Source organism: Schistocerca americana, chromosome 4, assembly GCF_021461395.2.
Source record: "Schistocerca americana isolate TAMUIC-IGC-003095 chromosome 4, iqSchAmer2.1, whole genome shotgun sequence".
Taxonomy (NCBI): Eukaryota; Metazoa; Arthropoda; class Insecta; order Orthoptera; family Acrididae; genus Schistocerca; species Schistocerca americana.
In genome coordinates this window covers 399,145,858-399,158,919 of record NC_060122.1, presented here as the reverse complement: position 1 = coordinate 399,158,919, position 13,062 = coordinate 399,145,858, and the positions used below count along the sequence as shown (strand labels likewise).

The window sequence follows — 13,062 nt, the reverse complement described above, 5'->3', positions numbered from 1 at the left end:
GGTGATCATATCCCATATTGATGTCGGGGTACATGCGCAGGAAACAGTGGCGTTTTGTAGCACATGTTTCGGGACGGTTTTCTCAACTTATCACCAATACTGTGCACTTACAGATCTGTGTCGCGTGTGTTCCCTATGTGTTTATGCTATTAGCGCCAGTTTTGTGTAGTGCCACGTTGTGTGGCACCACATTCTGCAATTATCCTTAATTTATGAGCATGAGTGTATTTAGTGAATATGTATTTGAAATGTAAACTTTTTGATAATTTCCTCATGTAGTTTGCTTCAAATTTCAATCAAACTACCTTAATAAGAAGTTCAGTACTGCTTCAACAAGTTACCTGTTACAATTTACCGTACAAACATACTTGTTAAATGAGGTACTCCACATGTTATCCTCATTTTTGTGGCTATACTGTACTCTTCTTAGCAGTGAATACGAATTCTTTCAAATACCCCTGGATCATCTCGTTACACTGTACCGCCCGGATAGCCGAGTGCGTTAACACGCCGCTTCGGGAATTCGGGGAAACGCGGTCCCCGGATCGAATCCGTCTCGTGGATTAACTATGAGGATCGGTATGTTGGATGTGGTTTTCAGGCTGTTTCCCAAATACAACTAGGTAAATACCCCGTTGATACTCACGACCCGCTCAGATAGTTAATACGTAAACATTTAGGAAACGATCACACATTTGAACATTCGCTTTGCTCTACACGCTGGCAGTTGAGGTATAATAATTCCGTCCCGGTGGGAGGGTGGTGGCAGGAAGGGCATCCGCTGTCACTGACATTGCTTCGACCCATATAACAATGCCGACCTCGCAGTCAGTCGAACGACGCACGCCAAGGAAGAAGAAGAAGAAGAAGAAGAAGAAGAATGCATCTCGAAGGCTTTGCCAAGAGAGTAAAATCCGCTGCTCCACGTCTTCAGTCATATCAACGGTACTGCTGTACACTTCACTTTTGACATGATATCAGATATAAAAACCCAGAGAATCGACGTTTTGCAGACCGCGGTACAGGCTGTGTTTGACCTGACCAAATTGTGGCGTTAGGTGTCGTCTTCTACAAGGGGCATTCTATAAGTAATTTAAGACTTTTTTGTCGGCCAATTTCGACTGAAAATTGCGTAATTTACTATGGGATATTGGTGGTATATTTCCGCTTTAGCACCTATATTTACATGAAATTCCGATTGGGTCGGCACTAAACATAGCCTCAAATTGTCAGCAGGGAGCTGTCACTGAGTTTCGTTTGGTGGAAAACCAGAGCGTCGTAGATATTCATATTCATACGCGCATGCATGATGTCTGCGGAGACACGGCAATGAACAAAAGCACGGTGGGTCGTTGGGTGACGCGTCTATCATCATCGCAACAAGGTCGCGCAAACCTGTCAGACATCCCGCGCGCCGTCCGGCCGTACACGGCTGTGACTCCTTCAGTGTTAGAACGTGCGGACACTATCATGGGAGGTGATCGGCGGATAACAAACAAAACACCTCGCTGCACAACTGGACGTCTCTTCATTGGACTGCTCTTCCTCAACCACACTGCAGAGAGGTGGGATAGCAATACGGACATATGGTGAAAAGGTTCCCGACGTCATCATGGGGCAGCATGTCGGGAATCAACAGACTTCCAATGCGGAATGGTAGTTGGAGCTAGGCGCTTGTGACATCCCATTTCCGAAATCGTTAGGGAATTCAATATTTCGGGATCCACAGTGTCCAGAGTGTGCCGCGAGTACCAAATATAAGGCATTACCTCTCACCAGACAACGCAATGGCCGATGACCTTCACTTAACGACCGACAGCAATGGCGGTTGCGCAGAGTTGTCAGTGTTGACAGTCAACCAACACTGCGTGAAGTAACCGCAGAAATCAACGTACGACATATGACGAAAGTATCGTTAGGGGCTACGACAGCAGACGACTGACGCGAGTGCCTTTGGTAACAGCACATCACCTGCAGCTCCTCTACTGGACTCGTAACCATATCGGCTGGACCCCAGACGACTATAACTCCATAATCTGGTCAGATGATGGTTCAAATGGCTCTGAGTACTATGGGACTTAACATCTGAGGTCATCAGTCCCCTAGAACTTAGAACTACTTAAACCTAACTAACCTAAGGACACCACACACATCCATACCCGAGGCAGGATTCGAACCTACGACCGTAGCGGTCGCGTGGTTCCAAACTGAAGGGCCTACAACCGCTCTGCCGCAGCGGCCGGCTGGTCAGATGATTACAGACTTGAAATGGTAAGATCAAATGGCAAGGTTCGAGTGTGACGCAGACCCCGCGAAGTCCTGGACGCAAGTTGTCAACAATGCACTGTGGAAGCTGGTGGTGTCTCCACAATGATGTGGGCTGTGTTTACATGGAATGGAAAGCGGTCTCTCGTCCAACTGAATCGATCATTGGATGAAAATGGTTATGTTTGGCTACTTGGAGACCATTTGCAGACATCCATGGACTTCACGTTCCCAGACGAAGGAATTTTTATGGTTGACAGTAGGCCATTTCACCGGGCCACAATTGTTCGCAGCACGGCTCAGTATTTCTGCAGGAGACTTCCAACGACTTGTTGAGTCCATACCACGTCCGTTTGGTGCATTACGCAGGACAAAAGGCGATCCGACCGGATATTAAGATGTATCCCATGACTTGCATCACCCCAGTGTACAGCCGGATCTCGCACCTTCCGACTTCCATCCGTTGGTCCAATGAATGACGCAGTCCTCTGGAAAAAGTACGTGAATGATGGTAAGGTTATTGATGAGGCCAGACGTTGCCACTGATGTGGCCAATAGTGTGATACCAGGCGGGCATAGAGGCTCCTGCAGTAAGGTGGCATAAGGACGTCGCATTGAACAGATATTATGTTGTAAAATAGTGTATTTTAGCCAAAACAACCTGCTTTCAGTAAAAAAAAAAGTTGTACTACTTACTGAACGCCCCTCGTATTAGCATCAAAATGTGCCGGTGCCCCATCATGCATGTCCCACATTCCCCAAAGAAAAGGTAGGCCTTCGATTAAATAAAGGAATAATTTTCTGGGGATTAAATCGAGGAGTCTACACTTAAAATACATTTACAGTAACTAGGAAAACACTATATTTGAAACTGAAGTCAGTGGTGGGTCGTAGCCACACATTCCCAGTTATCTCGTGAAAAACATTGAAGCGCCAAAGAAACTAGTATAGGCATGAGTATTCAAATACAGCGATATGTAAACAGGCAGAATACGGCGCTGCGGTCGCCAACGGCTGTATACGACAAAAAGTGTCTGGCGCAGTTGTTAGATCGGTTACTGCTGCTACAATGGCAGGTTATCAAGATTTAAGTGAATTTGAAGGTGGCGTTATAGTCGGTGCACGAGCGATGGGGTACAGTATCTCCGAGATAGTGATGAAGTGGGGATTTTACCGTGCAACCATTTCACGAGTGTACCTTGTTTATCAGGAATCCGGTAAAACATCAAATCTCCTACATCGCTGTGGCCGGAAAAATATCGTGCATGAACGGGACCAACGATGACTGAAGAAAATTGTTCATCGTGACAGAAGTGCAACCTCTCAGCAAATTGCTGCATATTTCAATGCTGGGCCTGCAACAAAACATCATCGATATGGGCTTTCGGAGCCGAAGGCCCACTCCTGTACCCTTGATGACTGCACAACACAAAGCTTTACGCCTCACCTGGGCCCGTCAACACCGACATTGGACTGTTGATGGTTGGAAACATGTTGCCTGGTCGGACGAGTCTCGTTTCAAATTGTATCGAGCGTATGGACGTGTACGGGTAGGGAGACAACCACATGAATCCATGGACCCTGCATGTTAGCAGGGGACTGTTCAAGCTGGTGGCGGCTCTGGTATGGTGTGGGGCGTGTGCAGTTGGAGTGGCGTGGGACCCCTGACACGTCTAGATACGACTCTGACAGGTGACACATACCTAAGCATCCTGTCTGATCACCTAAATCCATTCATGTCCTTTGTGCATTCCGACGGACTCTGACAATTCCAGAAGGACAATGCGACTCCGCACACGTTCCGAATGGCTACAGAGTTTCTCCAGGGACACTCTTCTGAGTTTAAATACTTCAGCTGGCCGCCAAATTATCCAGACATGAATATTACTGAGCATATCTGGGATGCCTTGCAACGTGCTGTTCAAAAGAGATCTCTACCCCTTCGTACTCTTACGGGTTTATGGACAGCCCTGCAGGATTCGCGGTGTCAGTTACCTCCAGCACTACCTCAGACATTAGCCGAGTCCATTAAACATCGTGTTGCGGCACTTCTGCATGCTAGCGGGGGCCCTACACGGTATTAGATATGTATACCAGTTTCTTTGACTCTTCAGTGTATAACGTTTAAAGATAAACGAGTAATAAATCTCGTGTGTTTCAGTGTTTGAAGTAAATATTTCCATATGACTATTCCAGTGACGTGTTTGTTTAAATTAGTGCAGTCATCAGCAATAAATTCGAGTTAAAATGTGTAAAGACTCAAGGAAAGGTATCTGACGACTTTGAGCGTGGGTGGGAGGGTCTCCAAATGATATGTTGCTGGTGTGGAAAAATGTTTTCGAACTGGCCCCGTTAGTGGCACAGTTCCACGCTCACTTAATTGTGTCGCAGTATGAAGGATGGACTCGTCAAGAAGAGAGTGGACACTTCTAAGCGTGTCTGTAATAAAAGTCTCAGGTCGTGTTAATAAAGCGACGTGTTGTTTCTGATTGTTGTTACAGTGACCGTATGTTATGCACATAAATAATGTAGGTGTTGCAGGTGTACTTTACTGTTAAGATCTATTACTAGCCTTACCCAACAAGTAATTGCACAGTTAATACTCATATTTTAAAATTTTGTATTTGCGGAGATCCACAGCCTCCAGATGCTTAATAAACGTATACATGGTCCGTAGTAGGCTGTAATGTGAATTTTATTTAATCGTGCGATTAGCTAATTTCGATTCAAATTAAGATAAAACAGATAACTGCAGTAATGTCTTATCTTAATGTGTGTCGAAATTACCTTATCGCACTATTAAATAAAAATCGCATTACAGCCTACTATGGACCATGTTTAAGTTTATTAGTCATACTTTTGTTACACACTTTACTGACAAAAACTTGTAACAGTTGATAAAAAGACCGAAAGAGGCAATATGCTCACATTCCCGTGTATAATTAGGTAAAACGTCGAACCTCACTGCATTCTCACTAAATAATTCTGGTATTTTTCGATATCGTTTGCAATAAAAATCTATTGCCGACAAATTTTTTTTATAAAAACGTTTTAGACCAGCAGAAACGATGTTTCGCATTAAGGCTGAGCTCTAAATCTGCAGACACAGACAATGAAGATATGAGCTAAAGGCGAATAACAACTGACAGCGTAATAGACTGTTAGAGATGTAAACTTAGAGCTATTTCATACATTACAGACTGGGAAGACTCGGACTGATATTCTGACTGGATATGATGTAAGTTTTTATTTTGTTCCCAAGGCGTATAGACTGCTATATCATCATTACGGGGTGGAAACCGTCTCGTACATAACAATTTTTAGTGAAAAGAACTGCCGATTTCTTGTACAAGCATTTTCTTGACCATCTTATATGTTGCTTCAAGAGATGGGACACAACTTTTCTCTAAGAACGATTTTGAGAAATATGAGTTCATCTTGATGACGATAGTGTAGCAATCGAAACGCCTAACAACAAAGATATAAAGTTGTTACCGACAGAAAAAATGGACGGCCATTAAAGTAGTTGATCAAGCAGGATATATGTGAAATCAACTGTGTCAAGAGCAGCATAATTTCCATGTTTTTTTCTCTATGTATGTTAATATGATAAAAATTTTCAGTGACTGATACTTTGTTGAAATGAAAATCGTGACGGTTTTTAACTTTTATTTTAAGTATGAGAAGTGCTACACTAGGATGTACACGTTCTTCGTAGGACTGTACATCTCTACCGATTTGAGGACACTAGAAAAGTTGCATGAATCGAGATTAATGCATGAGCGTTACTTCGTTATTTGTATCAGGAAAAAAGTATAATAACAACAGCGGAAACATTTTTCATGTCTAAGTAGCAGCGTTTCGTATTAAATGGTGAAAGTCCGACGAGAAGAAATTTGGAAACAAAGTGCTATACCAGATCTCCTAGCATTTTACTGTTCCATGACTGTCGCATGAACCGGTACTACGCTTTTGACACCCGACAGCGAAATTCCAAACCAGTGTCTGTCGACAATATATACATTTTTTGGCCTTGCATCTCTCTGCTAATACTTTGTTAGGCTACCTTACGACAGTGTAACAAACCATGGTACATCACCACGCAGGAATGGGAAAGGGAGGAGGAGTCATCCCAAGTTTGTCTGTCGATAGTATAGACGTTTTGATCTTTATATCTCTCTTTTGAAGGGTCGTAGACTACTTTAAGATACGTGATAACTTTGGTCGAGAAAGGGGACCAATATTCAGGCACCACACTTTCAACAAATTGCCAGCAACCATCTAAAACTTGGTTTCAGAAAAAGCACACTTTACACAGAGTTTCAAGGAATTTTTAGTATTCAGCTCCCACTTTATAGACGAATATGGCAGCAGATACTGTTAGACCAGCTTAAGTAAAAATGTCTGTTGGATTTCAGTTCTGACAGCAGTTGGCCACAAGTCAAGATTAGGTGTTTTTTGTATGGCAAAATTTATTAAAAGTGCATAAAACTGACAGTGTATTAATTCTGTAAATATTAGTAGTTCCAGTTTATTGTAACGTATTCACAAATCTCGACAATCTCCTCATCAGGGAAGTGAGTATTATATTCAAATGTTCTAGGTTTTTTTATGTTATACTTTCTGGCATGTCCCACGCCCACGAGACTCATCTGATTTTTGGGTCTATGGAACGAAATCCTGATCTGATCGCAGGTAAAGCGCCGCACAGGGAATGAAAATGGATGTGCATTTATCTTGAGGATCGGCACCTGGTACCTAACCGAGGAACTGATGAAGTAGAGGGGCCTGTACCTGAGGAGTGGCTTGTGCAGCGAAGGAGCCGGCCGGAACCATCAGCAGCAGAAGTACCAGAGGCAGCGCCTCCGCCAGTCGCTGCAGAGCACCTCCGGTGGGCATCGTGGAGCGTCGCGTGTGGACTGACGGCTGAGCGCGGCTGCGGCGAGTCGTGCCTACACGAACCGCGCAGACTCCACGAGCGCCGGCGACGCACTGCCCCGCGGCGGCCGGCGTGCGCTCGGGCTTCCCGCCGGCCGGCGACTGCAGCGCCGCGTCGCGACGGACACCCGCAGTTAACGCAAGGAGCCATCGGCGCCCGCAGGTCGAATTTCTTCGGTGGCTCACAGAATCTACGTAACAATCTTGTAGCATATTCAATGTCACGCCGTCTAAACGAACACGAGGCGTCTTTATTCACCCAACACAATTCAACAGTCTAAACGTATTATTGGACAGACAAAATAAAACACACACACACACACACACACACATACATACACAGAGAGAGAGAAAGAGAGAGAATGGAAACAAACGGAACAGATTCGAAGTTCGCGAACATCAAACTAAAACAAAGCAGTAAGCAAACAACAGGCCGCAGCGCATCAGAGACGCACATTTGTACAGTGAAACGCGTCCGAGCCACAGCAACATAGTACGACGCAATATTTACAAACGAGATGGATAAAGCATGAGAAAACACTGTCAAAATACGAAAGTTCCTCCATCAATAAGAATCTACACGAAATAGTCCACCATACATAATTTCACAAAACTTTTACCGATATTCAGAGGTTCAGCTCAACTACACAAAAATACGTTTGGTACATAAAACATAAAAACAACCGCCCCCCCTCCCCCATGAACCATGGACCTAGCCGTTGGTGGGGAGGCTTGCGTGCCTCAGCAATACAGATAGCCGTACCGTAGGCGCAACCATAACGGAGGGGTATCTGTTGACACTCGTGTGGTTCCTGAAGAGGGGCAGCAGCCTTTTCAGTAGTTGCAGGGGTAACAGTCTGGATGATTGACTGATCTGGCCTTGTTCAAATGGTTCAAATGACTCTGAGCATTATGGGACTCAACATCTGAGGTCATCAGTCCCCTAGAACTTAGAACTACTTAAACCTAACTAACCTAAGGACATCACACACATCCATGCCCAAGGCAGGTTTCGAACCTGCGACCGTAGCGGTCGCGCGGTTCCAGACTGAAAATCTGGCCTTGTAACACTAACCAAAACGGCCTTGCTGTGCTGGTACTGCGAACGGCTAAGATCAAGGGGAAACTACTGCCGTAATTTTTTGCCTTGAAGCTTTCCACCAAGCTGTGATATATATTTTTTAAATTATTTTATTTGCTATTTTAACTGCATTTTTATCTTGTTGATTTTTAAGATTTCTTGTTTGGAGGCCTTCAGCCGTGAAAGGGTTGCATTTGGTAAAGGTTCGGCTATGTGCCGCTTTGGTTGTAAATGTGTTATTTAATTACAGTAAATTACAATTAGAAGGTGTAACTGACCCCAACGTTATTTGGCCCGTTCCACAATCCTAATTACCTGTTCTGCTCAGCGGGTTTAGAGGCCGTTTCACTGGTTGGTAAGCACAAGCGTAACCACGCTCTGGGGATTGCTATGGAGCAAAATTACCATGCTGTCCGTGAATAACTATGACACTGATTACTACAGTATGTTCGATCCAGTCGGAATTGAGAACATTCGAGCGTTCTGGAGAAGTGAGAGGTTTGCAAGCTCTCTTCTCGAGGAGTCATAATTTAGCCCCACTAGCGCGTGGAATTGTTTAGATGTCCTAGTGATTTTACAATGATATTGTAAATCACTTTCTTTTAGGAGCAGATGCTTACGAAAATGATTGAGATTCGGCGTAAAGTTTCGAGAATTTGAATGAGTTAGTAACTTTCTTTCAATGGGCTAAAAAATTCCACGTCATAATTCCGACAACTACTAATTACTGAGTAATGGTGAACTGTGTAGTATTGAGCGAGCATACCAAAACTGATAACCATCGTGTAAAATTCACAACAGTTTACTGACTATTAAAAGCAGCAGTTTTTTAGTCATCAGATTGCATGTTCTGTACTTATGCTGGCTACGTTAGTGAACGTGATAGTACAAACGGAGAATAAGTACACGTATTACATAAAGAACTGTGTGTTAGCGCGGCCTTAATAGCCGTTTGTGTATCTTTAAAATGAGATTCTAAGACAAATAATTTATATAAGCATTTGGTTTATTTAGTGGCCTCACTTACACCTGTGACCAGGGACTCTCTTTGCGGGAGGAACAGAAGGTTCTATGCAATTTTCTGCACGTATAGTGCAGCCTGTCTTCTAAACAGCTTTTCCAGGTTGAACCACATTCTACGTTGCTTCAGGACAGGCCGTGGTTCTAAGGAAACTCACGGAGGTAAGTGAGTAAATTCCCAAAGACAGAGAAGATTCGCACCACTGCAAATGGTTTCAAAATATTTTCCAGCCACAAGTTTCTTTAGGTGTGAAAGCAGGGGAAAACAAAACGTTCAAAATCTGGTGAATAGCGTGGGTGCTCCAATAATTTGCATTTCAGGACTCTTTTTTCCACTGCCAAAGCACCTTTGCTGGTAAGAGTGCTGCCCTGATTTCTTTTTTTACTTCGTTCCTTCTACGTATCTAATATATATAAATAAGAAGAGATATGTAGAAGGAAAGAACTTGTTGCCGATATGTATATATTCATCTATTAGGACAAGAAGACTCGCATAGCATTCACCACTTATTTCTTTAGCCTCTGCTAGGTTATCAGTAGAAAGAGTTCCTATTACACCAGGCAGAAAATTAGTCACAGCCTGAAAGGCGTATTTAATCAATTTCTTTTGTGGCAGAGCTCTCCAGCTTCGAACTACTTCTTGGGTTGTTATCTCGTTTCAATCATGAAGTCTTACAGCTATGTCTGATCTAATAAATAAGCGCACATAAACAGTTGGAAAAATTTTTCAAGTGGTTTAAACGTTGCTAAAAAGTTTGACAACTTTCACAAAACTTTCTCCTTGCCAGGTCTACATGTTACATCCATCTTCTTCCCTCTCATGATCTAAAAATGGCGTCAGCTACTACGTACATTTCAATCAATAGTTTCTGTGCGGATAAGTTCGCTGATAAGCGTTCTATTTGATTTCAAGACGTTTCACTTTAGTGCATGATGTACGTTGGTGCAGTGACAAAACCCATATAAGGGTTGTACCCTTTCCATTTTACATATGAACTTGAAATGTTACTGCCGGCCGTTGTGGCCGAGCGGTTCTAGGCGCTTCAATCTGGAACCCTGCGACAGCTACGGTCGCAGGTTCGAATCCTGCCTTGCGCATAGACGTGTGTGATGTCCTTAGGTTAGTTAGGTTTATGTAGTTCTAAGTTCTAGGGGGCTGATGACCTCAGATGTTAAGTCCCATAGTGCTCAGAGCCAATTGAACCATTTTTGAAATATTACTTTCCTCTTTGTTCTCCTCTTTTTTCTTTTTTTTCTTTTTGTTTTATTTTGCAATGAGACTGTCTGGGGTTCGAAAGCGGTCGTACAATGTAATTCTCACAAACTCAGCACAAAAAAAGGGAAGAAAAATTCCCCCAGCGATTTTACGCACCCGTCAAATGAACACATCAGAAAGAAGTTTTGCTTCATCCCGGTTCCCAGAACTCCTGAAGTTAGACGTTGACTGTGGATATGGATCAGACACAGTCCCTTTGACTGTTCAGAGATGTCACTAAACCCACCCAAAGCTGTAAACAACCAAGCATGAGCAGCACCTATTAGACGGAGGGGGGCCGATAGCCGATCAATTCCAGTCATTCCACCAGGAAGAAGGTATACGGCTCGTGTTGTCTGTAGTTCAACCGTGCCTAGACGGTCAATACCGCGGTTCGATCGTGTCCGCATTGTCACTTTGTGCCAGGAAGGGCTCTCAACAAGGTAAGTGCCCAGGCGTCTCGGAACGAACCAAAGCGATGTTGTTCGGACTTGGAGGAGATACAGAGAGACAGGAACTGTTGGTGACATGACTCGCTCAGGCCGCCCAAGGGCAGTGGATGACCGCTACCTACGGATTATGACTCGGAGGAACCCTCGCAGCAACGCTACCATGTTCATTAATGCTATTCGTGCATCCACAGGACGCTGTGTTACGACTGAAACTGTGCGCAATAGGCTGCATGATGCGCAACTTCACCCTCGAAGCCCATGGCGAGGTCCATATTTGCAACCACGACACCACGCAGCGCGGTACAGATGGGCCCAGCAACACGCCGAATGGACGGCTCAGGATTGGCATCACGTTCTCTTCACCGATGAGTGTTGCATTCAACCAGACAATCGTCGAAGACGTGTTTGGAGGCAACTCGTTCAGGCTAAGCGCCTTTGACACAATGTCCAGCGAGTGCAGCAAGGTGGAGATTCCATGCTGTTTTGGGGTGGCATTGTGTGGGGCCGACGTACTCCGCTGGTGGTTATGGAAGGCGCCGTAACGGCTGTAGGATACGTGAATGCCATCCTCCGACCGATGGGGAAACCATATCGGTAGCAGATTTGCGAGGCATTCGTTTTCATGGACGACAATTCGTGCCACCATCGTGCACACCTTGCGAATGATTTCCTTCAGGATAACGACATCGCTCGACTAGAATGGCCAGCATGTTCTCCAGACTTGAACCATATAGAGCATGCCTGGGATATACTGAAAAGGGCTGTTTATGGCCGACGTGAGCCACCAACCACTCTGAGGGAACTACGCCGAATCGCCGTTGAGGAGTGGGACAATTTGGACCAGCAGTGCCTTGATGAACTTGTGGATAGTATGCCACGCAGAATACAGGCATGCATCAACCCCCAAGAGGATGTGTTACTGGGTATTAGAGGTACCAGTGTGTACGGCAATCTGGACCACCACCTCTTTTACTCCTATTTTCTCATATATTTATTCGGTGTTTTTCCTTTCTACTGAATGTTTCTTGCGTAGCAGTTTAAATTGCGTATTAGTGAAACCGAGTTCACTGTCACAGACGTGTGACAGATATAAACTGCAATGAACTCTTTTGTAACAAGCTTCTAAATCTCTTAAAATAAATTTGAAGAATAGAGACTTCCTTAAGAAAAATGGTTCAAATGGCTCTGAGCACTATGGGACTTGACTTTTAAAGTCATCAGTCCCCTAGAACTTAGAACTACTTAAACCTAACTAACCTAAGGACATCACACACATCCATGCCCGAGGCAGGATTCGAACCTGCGACCGTAGCGGTCGCGCGGCTCCAGACTGCAGCGCCTAGAACCGCTCGGCAGACTTCCTTAAAAAGTTGTAGCATAACGTAAAAGAAATTCAGGCACCTACCTATCATGGATACGCAGTAACACAACGTAAACACTAGACGTACATGCATGGTGAGAAGGTTCACAAAATATGAACTCATGACATTAATTTTGAAATGAGAGGTTCTTTTATAACGATGCCCCATAAAAACTACTAATTGAATCAAAACTGCTCATATATACGAGTAACAGTTACTACAATGACATTTGGAAGATCGACTACTCATGTCACCATAAAAACGTAGTAAAAATTTCATTAAGCTGGCTGACATACGTAGTTTAGAATTTCTAAAAGCTGGGCACGGATAACCTTAAGGCGACACGCAACGAGATTGTCACCTCTAGCGCCTGATATGTAGACTGTACAGGTGAGCAGACCACCGGAGGCGCTGGAAGCATTTGGGTAGGCCTGAAGGCGTCGGACAGCCGCCAGCGAAGCCCAGAAAAGACGGCAGGCGGTATCCTTTCCCCGCGGGAGACGCTTCTGTCTGTGCGAAACACGGTGACACTTCGTCTACACGTTGGTGCCACTGCACGAGCCAAGAGTGGCGAATAGCCGTGCGACAGCGCCCACACATTGGAGCCAACATTCAGCTGAATTCGTAAAGACGGACAGGTCGCGACCGGTGCATTTGCGCTTTTGAACGTGAACAATTATATTTTGACAT

The 13,062-nt window shown here is 44.5% G+C and overlaps 1 protein-coding gene across 4 annotated transcripts in view; it reads right to left on the bottom strand.

Moving 5' to 3' along the window:
* The window catches only part of LOC124612651 (SPARC-related modular calcium-binding protein 2), a 776,165-nt gene extending 768,920 nt beyond the window's left edge, over window positions 1–7,245 (bottom strand). For all 4 annotated transcript variants that reach the window (XM_047140958.1, XM_047140959.1, XM_047140961.1 and 1 more), the window contains exon 1: window positions 7,060–7,245. In XM_047140958.1, the coding sequence (XP_046996914.1) occupies window positions 7,060–7,164 (105 nt within the window). In that variant the 5' untranslated portion in view covers window positions 7,165–7,245. The remainder of the gene's footprint in view (window positions 1–7,059) is intronic.
* Window positions 7,246–13,062: the final 5,817 nt, after the last annotated feature.